The sequence below is a fragment of the Protomyctophum parallelum genome (genome assembly GCF_964188405.1).
Source record: "Protomyctophum parallelum genome assembly, chromosome: 20".
In the NCBI taxonomy this organism is placed as follows: Eukaryota; Metazoa; Chordata; class Actinopteri; order Myctophiformes; family Myctophidae; genus Protomyctophum; species Protomyctophum parallelum.
In genome coordinates this window covers 36,951,114-36,968,988 of record NC_139718.1, presented here as the reverse complement: position 1 = coordinate 36,968,988, position 17,875 = coordinate 36,951,114, and the positions used below count along the sequence as shown (strand labels likewise).

General features: G+C 42.5%; 1 protein-coding gene across 1 annotated transcript; it reads left to right on the top strand.

Moving 5' to 3' along the window:
* Positions 1-5,248: 5,248 nt before the first annotated feature.
* Positions 5,249-6,697, top strand: foxg1a (forkhead box G1a; the record flags this gene model as incomplete). Its single annotated transcript, XM_083792792.1, has 1 exon — positions 5,249-6,697. Exon 1 carries the CDS (start codon positions 5,351-5,353, stop codon positions 6,695-6,697), a length of 1,347 nt encoding a protein of 448 aa, XP_083648918.1. The 5' UTR covers positions 5,249-5,350.
* Positions 6,698-17,875: the final 11,178 nt, after the last annotated feature.

Genomic DNA, 17,875 nt, shown 5'->3' with positions numbered 1-17,875 from the left:
TTGAAATGTCACTTTCCACCGGCCTTGGAAAAGCTATTTACAAAGTGCCGCCGAGCTGCCTAACGCCGAGCACCTCACCGGGGTGCGGTGCTGGCAGACCGTGCATGGTCCCCAAAATGATCACATTCCCTGCATGGGAAAGTTGGAATTTCTCACACTGGGAAAAATATAGCATGGGTGGGCTATACCTCCCCTCTCCTCTTCCTCTTTCCTCTCCGCATTATACCTCCTTCCCTCAAACTTTCTTTCCTCTTTCCAGCTTTTGCTTCCTCTCATCTCCTCTCCTCTCCTCTCCTCTCCTCCCCTCAGGCCTACTGAATATACTGACATTTTATACAGAACAACTACAAAGAGACACTTGGCAGACATGTCTTTGATGATTTGATAAGACGTTTTGAACGTACTGTGTCAGTGAAAATGTTTGAAACAACGTGAAAACATTAACGTCTAAGTCGAGCCTATACACCAAATAGTCTATAGCATCAATTAACACATGCATGCATATATATACAAATTATATTTAACACTCAGCCGTCAACGGTAAAGGCAAAACACCTGCAATTGACTTTCCGTTAAAACAAACAAAGCACACAGTGAACAAAAACATATAGTGAGATGCATGCCATAATGGCCAAAAAAAACAGCCAAGCTGATCAGAATAATATAATTCACAGCATACACACAGCAGACTGAACTACAGATCATGTTGTGATTATTTCACCGCAGTGTCACGAAACACAAAGTTATCCAACAAAACAACAAACCATATGGGAATTAACGCTCTCTCTCTCTCTCTCTCTCTCTCTCTCTCTCTCTCCCCTCTCCCTGTGTGTTATGCGTCCTCGTGCTTCCTCGCGCACAACGGCATCGGCAGCAGCGCACTCGTGGAGGATGGAAGCTGGTGGCGCTCCCCCTCCCCCGTGTGTGTGCGTTTCCGTGTCGCGCATCGCCACCAAACAGCCGCGAGGAGGATATCTACCTAAACAAACAACAAACAGCCCACGAGCGGCCCTGATTCAGCCTCACGAGCGGCACCCCGCGGGGCTCTGCAGATGAGCGATCATTAAGCGCGACGGCGCGAGGCTGCTGTTGTTTTTCAAACGGCAGAACATGCCCGTGTAAAAGAGGGGTTTTACGCACGAAAGCAAATTCTGTTTTAGGTTTCAGGCGTGCGGACGTGCTCTGCCAAGAGAGGCTATTTATGCACAATATAGGCTATTGCAATGTGATCACCTCAGTGAACTTTATCACTCTAATTTAAGGGCTAGGCTACTTGGGAACGATGCAACTTGGGAACCTAATAATATCCGTTGTCATATAGCACCTGTATGTCAGAACAGGCCCTTTTATGCCCATATAGAACACTGAAATAATAACTGACCATAATATACATATAAGTGTACTATACCAACCTTTGTTGCTGGTGTGTCAAACGAAAATCCACAATTTGAGACGTGTGTTGCTGTGTCGGCTATGTAACGAAGCTATATAGCAGAGTGGCTCACAGGCTCAGCATTATGGCCTTAAAAGTCTAATATCTCATCCGAGCCATAATTGGCAATTGCCTTTGGTTTAGTGGTTAAGATGTTGGCTTTCCACGCGGGAGAACATGCAGTGTTCGATTCCTGGGCGTTACACATTATTATACAACATGTTTCCACGAATCGTATACCCTCGAAAGACAACATCTTAACCACCAAGCCAAATTAAAGGAACATGCCTCATGGCTCATGTGACTATATATATATATATATATATATATATATATATATATATATATATATATATATATATATATATATATCCTATTATATATAGGATATGCACTTATAAGTGCATTATGTCCAATGAGCCATGCCTGTGTGAAAGCACAGTCAAATTCATTGGATTCACAACCTTGTTTGAAAAGGGATTCTGACCGTGCCATTACTGCCATATGGCAATTTTAGGGTGACACTGGCAGCTTTATCGTTTCCCAAAACAGTTGTTGAGGTGAACTTTTATACTTTCACCCTAAAATCATGTTTTACAGTCGGAATATCTAATTACAGATGTAATCAGGGATTATATGAACTGCGGGGTGTCATATTTTCAGATTATTAGGCTGCTGACAATGCGGGGAGTCAATATTGTCGGCCCGAAGAAACGAGATAAGATCGTTGCGGTTTTTCCGGTTGAGACACGTTTGGACACAAAAACACCCGCGGTTCCCAACAAGGCTGGAATATCTAATGACTTCACATGCAACAGAAAGAAATAATATACGTCCGCCATGTGCTCCCACACGCACTACGTCGCGCGCGCGCGCGCACACACACACACACACACACACACACACACACACACACACACACACAGAGACACACACACACACACACACACACACACACACACACACACACACACACACACACACACACACACACACACACACACACACACACACACACACACACACACACACACGTCAATCCGCACCCCACCGCCATATCTTCAATATGACACCCCCAGTTTAATCTGGGCTCTCAGCGCCGCCGAGAGAGAAAGAGGAATGAGAGAGTGGAAAGAGATGGAGAGAAGGGCGGAATGGTAGAGAGAGAGAGAGAGAGAGAGAGCGAGAGTGTGTGTGTGTGTGTGTGTGTGTGTGTGTGTGTGTGTGTGTGTGTGTGTGTGTGTGTGTGTGTGTGTGTGTGTGTGTGTGTGTGTGTGTGTGTGTGTTTTTGTGTGTGTGTGTGTGTGTGTGTGTGTGTGTGTGTGTGTGTGTGTGTGTGTGTGTGTGTGTGTGTGTGTGTGTGTGTGTGTGTGTGTGTGTGTGTGTGTGTGTGTGTGCGTGCGTGCGTGACCGCGTAAGTAGTGTTTCAACGGTGCGTTATGACCCTCGGGGGTCCGGGGGCCAAATATTTGTAACACAACAATTGTGTCTAGGATAGGTTTCAGACGACAGATTGGCTGTGAACGGAAGCGAAAGACTCTTTGTTCAGGGAACGGTGCATGTTATCTCTCTCACACGCTTAAACTAATTTATAAGTTTACCTATTCACTTATGGTCATTCTTTTTTGCTTGTTCTTTCTTATATATGACCAATACAAATTTCACACATCAAATACGTGCTTGCATATGATATTAATATATATAAGGCAGGCTATACGTCTTCAGATTTTGGTCATCATAGCAGAGCTGCAGGGAATTAAGAGATTTGCAGCTTCCATTATATAGGCCTACATGCATTGTCATAGCTTTAATATTATTTTTAATATTAGTATAGGCCTATTGTATTGGCCTATTATATTATTGGTATAGTAACCTATATTATTATAGAATATAGGAACATGGCTCTATAGTTCTTCTTATACTTTATTATTATTATTATTATTATTATTATTATTATTATTATTATTATTATCACATTTAACATTGATGTATCATGAAGCTATATATGCAAGATCATGGTGAGAAAAAAAACAAGGAAAATAATTGTGAGTCGAGCAACACATTATTCATATAGAATGTGTATTTCTACGTGCAGCCTGCAGGTTGTAATATTTACCAATCAATAGCTTTCTGATGGATGCTCTACGCTGCACTTATTATAATGTTACAGGACAACTGAATATGTATCACAATATACAGTGACATGCACACCTGCTGGCATCTCTCTGTGGACTATATATAAACCTTCCACCATATTCCGTTTATAGCATTCTATACATGAGAGAGGACAAAAAAAATCCGTGTGGAGGATCTGAAAATATGAACTTTATTATTATTATGATTATTATTATTATTACTACTCTACAGTTTTACTGTTTTAAATAGCCCAAGCCATGTGTTGCCATAAGGGTACACAGACATACTACACTGTGCTATATAAATCTGATGGCTATATATGGTTTTTATCTTTGATTGTTTATTTTGTTTAATAGGCCGCCCTACAGCTGTCCTGTATACAAAATATATTTTGTATTAACACATTGTATACGACAACGTGTTTTAATGACTTGTACTATTATCATTATTATAATAATAATAATAATAATTATTATTATTATTATTATATTGTACACAGCGTCTCAACTAAGCCCAGGTAAAAAATCCTATTAACCTATAGGGCTATAAGATTGTTATAGCTTTTTGTAATATCAAAATTGTATATAGGCTACATGGTATAGGCCCCTAAACTTAAAGAGATGCATCTAAGCTTCTATAAAATCTATAGAAGGAAGCGCTGCGCATCGCACGGGCATGTGGAAGTCATTGTGAAAACATGATTAAGTTGTTATAATTATAACTTAACCTACAACAAGACATCTACCGGTACCTTCACTATAGCTCTGCCTCCGCGCGTCCCTTCATTTACTTCCGTGTTTATTTCCCGTCATGCATGCGCTCGGAATGTAAACAGAAGTCAGTCTGATAGTGACGCTGCTGAGGCGTGTGTGTGTGTGTGTGTGTGTGTGTGTGTGTGTGTGTGTGTGTGTGTGTGTGTGTGTGTGTGTGCGCGCGCGCGCAAGCGCGCGCAAGCGAGAGATTGCCTGCTTGTTGTTGGGGTTGGGGGGGGGGGGGTAGTTGAAAATCAGAATCGTGTAAATATGAGAAGAAGCAGCGACGGGAACAGGGATGATGTGTGTGTGTGATCTGTTTTCTAGTTGTGGGCCAGAGAGAGAGAGAGAGAGAGAGAGAGAGAGAGAGACTTGTGTTTATAGGGATGACTGTAGTTGTGTGTGCGTGTGTGTGTGTGTGTGTGTGTGTGTGTGTGTGTGTGTGTGTGTGTGTGTGTGTGTGTGTGTGTGTGTGTGTGTGTGTGTGTGTGTGTGTGTGTGTGTGTGTGTGTGTGTGTGTTTTGGGGCAACCGCCGAGCGGAGACCGCTGATTGGCTGAACGCGGCGCGGACGCGTTAATACTTCTGTTGCTGTGGTTGGCTGGCGACCCTAAAGACTCCACCACGTTTTTCCTGCCTTAGTGGCTGCGGCTCCCTAATTAATTGTACCTATCTGTCTGCTATCGATGTGTATGTGTGTGGGTGTGTGTGTATGCGTGTGTGTTGTGTGTGAGTGAGTGTGTGTGTATGTGTGTGTGTTCTATTCTTTCGTTTTTTTCTCTCTCTAAAGCGAACATGAAATAGTTTGTTGGGCTATACTTTCTTTCCCCCTTCCTGTCCTGTTTGCGGAGGGAGAGAGAGAGAGAGAGAGAGAGAGAGAGAGTGAGAGAGAGAGAGAGACCGACGGGAGTTTGGGGACGAGGAAAGCGGTGGAGGAGAGAGAGATCGAACTCCAGCGGTGTGTGTGAGTGTGTGTGTGTGCGTGTGTGTGTGTATCGCTCCTGGTTCCTTTCCTCCCTCAGTGCCTGGTGATGTTGGATATGAGCGAGCGGAAAGAAGTCAAGATGATTCCCAAATCGTCGTTTAGTATAAACAGCCTGGTGCCGGAGGCCGTGCAAAACGACAATAACCCGCCGCACCATCACCAACAACACCACCACCACCACCACCATGTGCAGCACCACCAACACCGGGCCCCCGTTGCCGACGAGCCCGACGAAAAGGCGCCTCTCCCCGGCGCGCAGCAGGACAGCAAACCGGACACCGTCTGCAGCGGCAAGACTGACAGCTCGTCGAGTCAGGAAAATACTTGCGCCGCGGACGAGAAGGAGAAAACGGACGAAAAAAAGGACAGCAAAGACGGCGACGGTAACGGAGGGACCGCCGGGGGAGGGAAAGACGGCGAAAAGAAAAGCGGCAAGTACGAAAAACCCCCGTTCAGTTACAACGCGTTGATAATGATGGCGATCAGACAGAGCCCGGAGAAGCGGCTCACGCTGAACGGCATCTACGAGTTCATCATGAAAAACTTCCCGTACTACCGTGAGAACAAGCAGGGCTGGCAGAACTCCATCAGACACAACCTGAGCCTCAACAAATGCTTCGTCAAAGTCCCGCGACACTACGACGACCCGGGCAAGGGCAACTACTGGATGTTGGACCCCAGCAGCGACGACGTCTTCATCGGCGGGACCACGGGGAAGCTCCGCCGCAGGTCGACCACGTCCAGGGCCAAGTTGGCCTTCAAGCGGGGCGCCCGGTTGACCTCGGGGCTGACGTTTATGGACAGGGCCGGCTCTTTGTACTGGCCCATGTCCCCTTTCCTTTCCTTACACCACCCGAGGGCTGGCGGGGCCCTCGGCGGCTACAACGGGACGTCGTCGCCGTACCCGAGCCACCCCATGTCCTACAGCACCATGCTGACCCAGAACAGTCTGGCCAACAGCCACTCGTTCTCCTCCAACAACGGGCTGACCGTGGACCGGCTGGTGAACGGAGACCTGCCCTACGCCACGCACCATTTGACGGCGGCGGCGCTCGCGGCCTCGGCGGTGCCCTGCGGCCTGTCGGTGCCCTGCTCCGGGACAACCTACTCCTTAAACCCGTGTTCCGTCAACCTTCTCGGACAGGCCAGTTATTTTTTCCCCCACGTCCCCCATCCTAGCGCCATGACCCCCACGCAGACCGGGACATCCTTACAGGCCCGGGCGTCTGCGTCCAACTCCCCGCAGGCTCCCACCATCTCCTCGGCCCTCTCGTGCGACTCCCTGCGGCCCTCCCTCCCTGGCTTCTCCTCGGGACTGTCCGGAGGTCTGTCTGACTATTTTTCACATCAGAACCAAGGTCCCACCTCCAACCCGCTTATAGGCCTACACTAACCCTGAACCCCCTATACCCACCCCTATACCCCGACCCTCTGAGTCTAGCCGAATCCCCAAACCAAACCCTGAGCCGTCCTAACCCAAAACAAACCCACCCGAGCCCTCTTTCTGAACCCAGACCTCTTAACAGAAGGACCCTGACTCAAACTGTAAGTTTATCATTTTACATTGTAAAAAAAACAGCAAAAAAATGCAGCAAAAAAGACAAAACTATTATACAAAAAAGAGGAGAGACTTTAACACAAAATAAGAACAGCAAAATAAATCAAACCACACACAAACTGAGAGCGAGAGAGAGAGAGAGAGAGAGAGAGAGAGAGAGAGATGGCATGAAAGGGCCAACGTCTCCAGGTATTTTTTAATATTATCGCTTATTTCTCTTTCTCTTGCATTTTAATTTCTGTGTATATAATGTCTCTTGGCTGTCCAGGATTTGTTTATGAAATTGTCAGCGACGTGCAATGTGATCTGAGACAAAAAGAGAGCGAGAAAGGGAGAGAGAGAGAGAGAGAGAGAGAGAGAGTGTGTGTGTGTGTGTGTGTGTGTGTGTGTGTGTGTGTGTGTGTGTGTGTGTGTGTGTGTGTGTGTGTGTGTGTGTGTGTTGTGTGTGTGTGTGTGTGTGTGTGTGTGTGTGTGTGTGTGAGAGAGAGAGAGAGAGAGAGAGAGGTGGAATGAGACTGAGATCCTGAGGGAGTGAGAAACGTAGATTTCTTTTTGTTGGAAAGAGGCATTACATTTTAGAATGTGTATTTAAATAGTTAGATAATTAAGTTTAATATTAAAATAAACAGATACTATCGCTAATACCGCCGCCTGGCCGCCATAGTGCATGTCTGCAGTATTATCAGGAAATATGTCGCTACTGGACGGGCTATAAAGAAAGATTATTTTATTTTACATGAAAGGAAGAAAACAAAAAACACGATTTTTGTTCTTATTATTTTCTCTTTATTTTTGTATTTTTATTTCGAAGTGCATTTGGAAAGCCCATGGGGAGACATGAGACCATGGCTATACAGCAATGTCTGTCTCCCATCAGTTGTAGTCAAAGATGAATTCATTGACCTCCCTGTGTAACAATACTGTTCATCTACAGACCAAAGACTATAAACAGTAAAATACTGGATGCTAGTTTAACTCTGCGTTCAATCTAGAGACACTGTCCGTTTAACTCCGAGTGTAAAGAGGACACTTGTAGACCTACTCATGTTAATTTAACTCAGAGATTGGTTGGGGTTTAAATTAACACTGACGATTTGTACTGTGTTAACCTATACACTTTGCGTGTTAAATGGACACTGCTGTTGAGAACGTTGTTAGAAAATTCAGTATTGAGTCGCCTATTATAGGCCTACATGGGTGTGAATAGCAAGGAGACTGAATGAACATATACGAACGGATGGATGGATGGATGAATCGATGGATGGATGGATGGATGCCTCCTTACGCTGTGCTGTGCTTTCTTATCTGTTCTGTGATCGCCGTAAAAAGAAAAACAATCGGACGTTCACACTTTTTTTTGTACAATTGGTTTAAAAAATGAAGAGGAAATGTCAGTAATATTGTAATTTTTATGGGTTTACTTTGCGGAAGAACAATGTATAAGTCAAACCCGTGTTTTTGTTATATTTTGAGAGAAAGCAAAACAAGAAAAGAAAAGAAGAGAGAACATGATGCCTCATTAATCTGGTTCTATACTACTGATTGTCTTTTTGTCGTCATCTGGAGATTTTATTTCCATGGTTGTAATACTATTGTGGTGTTATTCCTATTCCCGTGTTTGTCGCTTAACAAAAAAGTTAAAAAAAAAAAAAAAAAATGTTTTAATCGATACAAAAAAAACAAAGAAAAAAAAACAATAAAAGAATAGGTTACATTCTTAACTCACGAAAATCCACTTTGTCTTTTTTGCCCGTTTTTTACCGACTCATCTTCAGTGTGCTTCAGTAAAGGACTTATTCCTAGACGCATAGGTTTATTTTCGAACATGTTTACGGTTGAATATGCATGGTCTGTGGATGTTCTAAATTCTAAAACGTTATGGGCCGCCTGCTCAGGTAGAAAAACTACTGTAGGTCTACATGGCGTTCGTGATTTATTCACCAAAGGACTTTCACACGGTCACAACCCGCTGCTTCATGCCAACTAAACTCAACAACAAAAAAATCCCTATATACAACAACTTTTATGTCCTTTTAAAAATCATTTAGGATTCAAAACTACCCCCCGGGCTGTTAGTTGGTTTTGGCATGGTGGTTAGCGGTTGTATGGGTGTCTTTGTTTGTGGGGCCGCCGGTGCTCTGAGGGGCGGTGCAGGTGACCCCCGGCCTGACAGAGGCCTCCCTGGGTCAAACTCCTCCTGTCCGCTCGCCTCAAAGCAGACCTTTCTGCGGCGTCTCTCACCTGCTGTCACCTGTCTCTGGCCTCACCTCGAAATGCTTTATTGTGAAACAATGCGTCCATATGTTGAGGGTTTTATAGTGTCTGCAAGACATGCAGGCTGATCAACGTTATAACGAGCCAATTTACCCTGCACCGCTGTAATAAGATAAACCCTTTGTCCTTTTTTTGTTCAGTGACGATATTCATATAGTCTATAGACGATGTTTCAATAGAATAGATAATAGGAGTGCCTCACTGCCTCTGCTTTACATGTATAATGAGTGTGATGCTAACGGTGTCCGTATAGGCCTGCAGTAAACCCTATACTTTCTTCGGCTCTTTTCTTCCACCAAGCCTGTAATATTTTCATAATAGGCCTACATTTGATGAAATCGTTGGTCACGGTGCATTAACAGTTAACACCATTAACAGTCTCTAAACTGACGTCTTGCAGAGAAATGTGTTTAATAGTTTGTTGTGGGTTTGGCATGTTTTACGTGTTTGTTGTTTTTAGCACGTGGATAAGTTTTCAAACGCCTGCATGGCACTTGCAACGCTTATAAATGCGTTGAAAACCAATTTGTCTCAATATCTCTCTTGGTTTTTAGTAAAGCAAAGCTATGCCTCTAACCTAGAATACATTAAAACTATATATAATGCTGTACGGCGTATATAGGACTAGAGCAGCACCACCGTCTTCTGTCGTATTGTTGCAGGCTGTTACTGTACAACAATATTTCCGTAATTGTCTCACAATTAATTACAGCGATAGTCGTACATGTTTTCAATTATAAGTATCTCATTGTATGCATGATATTTTGTTTACAGAAAGCGTTAGAGGGATATGTGCATATAGATATTTATTTCCATCTACCATATTTGTATAGTGTCTCCATTTTGGTCGAATATCTTTATGTATATATAGTTTTATTATATAGAAGTAGCCTCCATCCTAAACCCAAACTGCACACATGCACGCTAAACTGCAGTAACCCATAACTAAATAAAACACATAGTGACGTTGAAATATTTAAAACGGTATAAGTAATTTGATCTAAAGAAAGGATGTTATTAAGGGATATAGGGGCGCGTGTGGAGAAAGGCTATAACGTTGACTCCAATTAAAGGAAATGGTGCGCGCCTTAAATCAATAAATGTGTTATTGTATCGAGAAGACGAGAACATATTTTCGAGCAATGTGCACCTGCCATATAGCCTATAGGCCTAATGTTTTCTTTTAGAGCAAACACGGACGACTAGCCTTCATGCTACCATGCAGGGTCAAATGCTGCAGCCTACATTGTCCGTGACCTATGACCGAGAACCTGGTACCATGTTCTCCTTTTTTCCAGTGTTCTTTTAAGCTGATAAAATATGTGCAGTGCAGCCTGACCAGTTAAACCATATCTCCTGCGTTTTATGTGTAATAATAACAGTTGTGGGTTGTGGCTTTTGACGGGCGACACGGCCTGCAGTGCTACGTGTTTTTATTGGTGAAATAGTTATAGTCCTGTTTACACTGCACTGTCTAAACTGTATCGTCTATAATTACACAGTATATGTATGAGGCGTGAGGCTGAGTCTAAATGGTCCGTGTATATTTATGTATATATATATATATATATATATATATATATATATATATATATATATATATATTTATATACACGTAACACACACACCAATGCGTGCGTGCGTGCGTGCGTGTGTGTGTGTGTGTGTGTGTGTGTGTGTGTGTGTGTGTGTGTGTGTGTGTGTGTGTGTGTGTGTGTGTGTGTGTGTGTGTGTGTGTGTGTGTGTGTGTGTGTGTGTGTGTGTGTGTTATGAGAGAGAGAGAGAGAGAGAGAGAGAGATATCAGGCCGCACGCAAGTGTGGATTTGATGTTTTTTCCCTCCCCGAGACATTTAATGCTAATAATCATAATAATTATGACATATCCCTGTATTTAACTGAACAGGTGTCTGTGTTGTCACTGTGTGGTTGCTTTAGGCTAAACTCTGACAAGTGGAAATGCGCGTCAACTGCCACATCCTATTTATGTAACATTTTAGGCATGCAGGCACTTTAGGCACAGTTTTCCTTTTACTCTACTCGATAATAAATAAAATCACGTTGCCATGCCGATATGTTTACTTGTGGAGAGGAACGGTTGCACGACTGCACGTGGTTCATATATCATGCAGTGACAGCTAGTGGGCTATCTGTGCCCCCCGATCTGTACCTGCAGGAGAGCATGTGCTTTTGTGTTTTTGCTTAACTTAATATGTTTTAAAATGCAATATAGACTGAAATATAACAAATCATTCATTGGAATGATTCTATAGGCCTACTTCATCGATTATACTGAATAATAGTTTTAAACGTGGTTTATTTTTTAGTTTAGACTGGACGAAGAACTGACACGAAATAGAGCCTATACACGCGTTTGTGTATCACATTCGCCGTTCTGTGTTGTGTCTCTTAATACATTCACCGAACAAACAGGGTGGCATACCAAAACTATAGGCTATCATATACCGTGTTTTAAATAGAGTTAGTTGATGTTAATAATAGACATATTTTCCTATACCATGCAATTCAATTCAATTCAAATGAGCTTTATTGGCATGAGAAAACATACGTTTACATTGCCAAAGCAAGTGTCAAAATACAATACAAACACTTGAAAATGGGGAAAGGGATAGCCTACAGTTGCAGGGGGTATACAGGATTTTAGAGTGCATGTAGAGTTTTAGTATACAAGGGTTTTAGTAGGCCTACAATTTAGTATTTGATAAGCCAATTTAACATGCTTGTAGCCTAATATAACAATAACAACAATACAATAACGTATACAATAATAACATCACATAATAGTAATAATAATAATAATTATTAATAATAATAATTGTAGCCTATACTTTGTACATGCACGTGCAAAGCAGGTGTTCTGTTCTCTATACAGCAATACCCGGTAAACATTTTAAATTACAAATAGTGACAGTTGAGAGTTCTAGAAGAGCGTGCATGCGTTTGTGAGACCGCGTGTCACGTGCAGTGTGTGTGTGTGTGTGTGTGTGTGTGTGTGTGTGTGTGTGTGTGTGTGTGTGTGTGTGTGTGTGTGTGTGTGTGTGTGTGTGTGTGCGCGCGCGTGTGTGTGTGTGTGTGTGTGTGTGTGTGTGAGTGCGCGTGCGCGTGTGCGAGAGAGAGAGAGAGAAAGAGAGAGAGCGTTGCGTGCGGAGCGCGCATGCATGAGACACCAGTGTATAGGCCTATCTGCATGAGATAAGCAGGCCTCCAGTATGTGGATCCTAGGTTCGTCGACATGTCGTGTATTAGTGTACAATGGTGGACAACAAAGCCATACTTTCAGCGGCCGTGTATACTGGCAGCAATTTGTTCATTTCCTAAAAAGGCTGCGCCTTAAACGGACCCGACTGTAACGCAATAAGCCTCTGGTAGTGCGCTCCCACAATGGAGCTGCCGGGGAACCCTATATGTGCCTGCTAGATGTTATCTGGCCCATGTTAAATGGGGTGACCAGCAGTCAAAAACACAAAAGGGCCAACAGAAGGGGACGGGCGGGGAGAGAGAGAGAGAGAGAGAGAGAGAGAGAGAGAGAGAGAGAGAGAGAGAGAGAGAGAGAGAGAGAGAGAGAGAGAGAGAGAGAGAGAGAGAGAGAGAGAGAGGAAGGGAGGGGGGGTATTCTTTCCTTCAATCTTTCCTTCTTCCTTCTCCGTGGAGAGGAGGCCTATACCTCTCGATATACCTGTCCCCCTTGTAGCCGTGGGCGGATAATAAGCTGACACATGCAGGCTTCTATCGCGGCTTCAGAACACAAAAATGCTTGGAGGAAAGGTTCCCCTGTGGCCAGTTGCACTTGTGGTTAGTTTTTAGATGTTAGTGAGTGAATAATACCCTAAAAATAGTCAGTGTTGAGCTAAGGGAGTTTATATCAGTATAACCGAATGTAAAATCAAACCCCATGGCCCTGAGCGTTCATGCATGTAGCCTATTCTAAAAATGAACCTGTTTTAGGTCCCCTTTGAAAAGCATGGGATTTTGTTACAAGCTGCGCTGCGGATGTCGAAGGGGAAGCTTTCTGAGTGCAAAAAACAAAACAAAAAAACATTAGACCAAATTGAGATTTATTTATTTATTTTATTACAGAAATCAGAGTGGAATACTGTTCACTGTAAGACTGAGTGGAAATCCTATATATATATATATATATATATATATATATATATATCTTTTTTGCATTGTGTTTCTATTCTGTTTTTGCTTGTTTGTGAAATTAACATGCATTTGCTGTTCTTACTGAAGCTATAAGTTGTTAATGATGATTGATTGATTGATTTAAATATTTATTAACAGTTTGCAGAATTACAGTTACGAGTTTACGTATTTTAGTTATAGCCTATATATGCTGTTTTACTTAACGGGACTGTCATGGGTCCGGGTCGGGAGTAGCTTTACACACATTCAATTCAACCGTTGCGCACAAACAAAATACTCTTGCAGTAATTATAATAACACAATAGTGCACTGCTATGTAAAGACATCGTGGTTGACACATGACATGTTTTTAGTCTGAAACCTAGCTATCAAGTTACATGACACACTTTTGTCATAGAATATCTAATGCCAGCCAGATCACAAAGCTTTCCTATATTTACCATCATCTCTGAGCTAATTCATTGCCGACTGTTTATGGCTCATATTTAACATCGCGCCGCATGTTGACGTTGAACGTTTATTTGGTATAATAATTCTGTATAGAAACAACATTTTGACTGAAGCTGCGGATTAGATTTCAGCACCTGACTGCTGTTTGTTTTTTTATCTGGTTGCACATTAAACAACAGCAACACCAGACCTATCAATGACACCGGTTGAGTTATAAGACGACGACGACGACAACAACAACAATAACAACGCCGAGCCGAAGCATGACGTAAATGTTCCAGCCAAATAAGGGATTCCGGTTCCATCTCAGACGAATAGTAGTGGTATATAACTATATACGCTATACCACTGGATTATATTTCTTAGTGTGTACCAGATTTGAAGCTAATTACAAAATCGCCTATTTCAGCATTGGACATTGAGCTCGTGCATCTGCTCATGAGTAGGCCTATAAATAAATATCTCAATCAGTCAGTCAGTTATACAACCCCAATCAGCTCAATGCTTGCTCGTGGATTTGTGACACACGTCAGCTGTAGGCCAATTTAAAATGTCTTCATATTTTACATTTATACACAATTATGTAGGCTATAGAAAATAAAATTGATATATTTATATCACGTAAAGAGGTAGGTATTTAGTAGGCTATATATCAAAGCGCTTATAATGGTTTGAAGATGAAAATGATTAATTGGGGAATTTTAACAGGAAAAAATAACGATGAACGAAGTTATTGTTGTGTAACTATACTTGATTTGTCCTTAACTTTATAAGAACTTAAGTCAGTTCCAGAATGCTTTGAGTCAGTCAGCCTGCCCTGCAGTCGGTCTGCATGCAGAAACCCTGCATCAGTCTTGTGTTACTGCGAGAGACTATACAGTATCCAGAGAGAGTAGAGGTTTGCGTGAGAGGATTTCTTTCCGACTGAGTAGTTTGAGGCCAACATGCCTGCCTGACTGGCTGGCTGGCTGGCTGGCTGACTTATTGAATGACTGAGCTGACTAAACGACTGCATGTCTGCCTGATAGGCTGGCTGGTTGGCCTAGTGACTGACTGACTATACACTACAGATGAATGAATGAATGAATGAATGAATGAATGGTTAATTGACTGGCTGATTCCTGGCTGGCTGGGGGGGGGCTTGATTTTGTTGAAGTCAGGTGCCCCCTGTCTTGTCTTGTCTTGTCTGTCTGTCTGTCTGTCTGTCTGTCTGTCTGTCTGTCTGTCTGTCTGTCTGTCTGTCTGTCTGTCTGTCTGTCTGTCTGTCTGTCTGTCTGTCTGTCTGTCTGTCTGTCTGTCTGTCTGTCTGTCTGCCTGCCTGCCTGAGTGCGTGCGTGCGTGCGTGTGTGTGTGTCATTGGTTATTTTGGTTCCATGCACGCACACACGCATATAGGGCAGGCTATAGGTAACACAAAATGAAATGAACCATACCCGATGCGTGTTTTCTTTAATAGTGATTTTGTTTCAGTGACATTTGGGCTGTCGCTGTGTCACGGTATTAATATTATAATATAGGCCTATTATTATTGTTATTACTTATTCATATTATTGAAACGAGTCTGCAGCTATACTAATCGGGAGAGGTAGGGCATATATTTAAACGCCTATACTTATTGGCCTATTTGAGACACAATTTCTTTCCATGCAGGCATGTAGTGTGCATGTGTGATTGATAGGCCCACATCAATGCTTGACAGACATAGGCCAATCTTCTCATTGTATTTCTTCCCCCGACATAGCCACATTCAATGCACTCTCACGTCTCGTCGTGATCAGCTGATATTAGACAGGTTTCAGATTCAACGTGAGTTTTTAATTGGATGCAACGCAACCACCCTCGAGAGACAAAGCACGCCTGCATGTGAAAGTGTAGACGTTCATTGGGCACATTAAGGTTAATTCTTACGCATGCACGAAAACGTGTGCACTGTTAATATTCCTTTACCTGCAAACATTTGCCGTTTTTGTCACAGTTAGGAAATTTACAACAATGGTCTGGTGACACAGATTGCTGTTCTGTCTGGTCATTTTACCTACCAAAAAATGTAGCCTGGAATGTTGTAGCATGGAATTCGCATAAGAAGATAGCCCATTTCTTTACAACAAAATACATGATTATTCTTAATGCATATAGCCATGCTGCGTGCGTTTGTCGTGGTGCCCCCGTGAGTAAACAAAGAGAAACAAATACGTAGCCATAATATTAAATAAACAACTCCATTGAGTGCCCCTGCTCCACTACCTCAGTGGAGCGCAAATCTCCGCCAGGAGGGTGCATGTTATGTTTCTGTTTTGCTGTATGCACATGGCAACAGAGGAAAGCTATAAGTATATATGTATTTGTAAAATGGTAAATGGAACACAACTCAGGGCAGGAAGATAAATGACAAGCAGTCCCCATGTAGGACTATAATGTCTGTCTAAATGAATAATACAGCAGTTAGAGCAGCCCCATGAATGTAAAACAAGTAAAAAAGAAAGAAAAAAAAAAGAAAATATGGCCCAATGCAATTTACCATATAGGCATTTAGCAGATGCTCTTAATCCAGAGCGATTTACATTAAGCAAGAACAAAACATGGTGATACATCATAAACATAATGCAAGTTGTGGTCTGCGAACGCCCTCTAGGGGGTGCGTGACATGAAAAGGGTAATGGTGGTTTTACGGTATTATTTAACAAACGGCAAAATCTGGTAAACAAAATTATAAGGAGATGTATAGAGCAGCTGTGGGAGTATACAGCAGCTGCGTGTATATCAGTGCAGTGACATTCCATGATTATTTGCCATAAACATATTAAAAATCTAAAACTTCCGGCCAAATACAACGAGAATGCGTCAGCTAGGTCAGGAGGTAACAGGGGGTGCACGGCCAAAAAAGTCTAAGGACCGCTGGTTTAGAACAACATGTCAAACACAACTCAGAATAATTTGAGAATCACTTGACAAATTGAGTGAAAAAGCGCAATGTTTCTCAGACGACCACAGGAACACTGAACACTGTGTTTGACCTGCTACTCTTTTACTATTGGTTTACGTGTAATGTGTCTTATCCAGCAACTGAAGCTGAGTGTAAATCACTCCGGATAAGAGTGTCAGATAAATGTTTAAAACCTGAAATGTAAAAGTACACCAACTTGCCTGGAGACAGACAGAATATAGGCTGCAGAAGATAGTGCATCCCGTTTAAAAATAAGTGTTAAATTAAAAATAAATGTTAAAACTATAGGCACAAACCAGTGAGATGGAAAATTATTAATCAAACACCACACACTTGCAAGACTGTATACCCGTCTCCACACATGAGCATGCGATAATAAGAAAAGAGCTTGGAAAGACAGGGGGCGCTAGTGTGATGGATGTGGTCCTGCAAGGTTATGGCCCATGCAGGGTACGGTAGTCTGATTGCAAAACAGAGAGAGAGAGAGAGAGAGAGACTGACAGACATAAAGACAGACATACACAAAAGCACAGACAGATTCATATGGACTATCTACGGGTGCTATATTAAAGGGTATACTTAACTGGCGTTAAGTGCGGTGAACAGTGCCGGCGGGAAGTGAGTGGAGATGGACTTTTGATATTGAACTGGGTTGGATTAGGCCAAATATAATATGCTCAGTTGATTGTGCAGGTGGTGTCAATCATGACAAATGATCGCTTTCAATGATGTTGCGTTACACATCTATCTGTCTGTGTGTCTGTTTGCAGCGAAGTACAAAGCAAATCAGCATCATATTCCTTGTAAGAACTCTGTTCTTCTCCAAGTATTTTTCAAATCGGTATATGTATAAGTTAGTCAATTACAATTGGCTCCTGTCTCTCCCGACTCATGGTGTACCAGTATAACCAATCACAGACATGACAGAAATTGTCAAAACAAGATGAACACAATATACTGTACATAGCCTGGAAACCAGACAAATTTGCCACAGGAAAAAGTGTCTGGCCATGGCCATGGCCAGGCTACAATATATATTCATCAGCGTCATTTTCATTTACACGAGAAATGTACCAATGGTTTCTCTAAGATATAGAGCTTTAACTGTTGAATAAACCTTTTGTTTTAACCAAAATATATCACCTATAGCACCTTTTTGTGCGATGATACATATAGACAA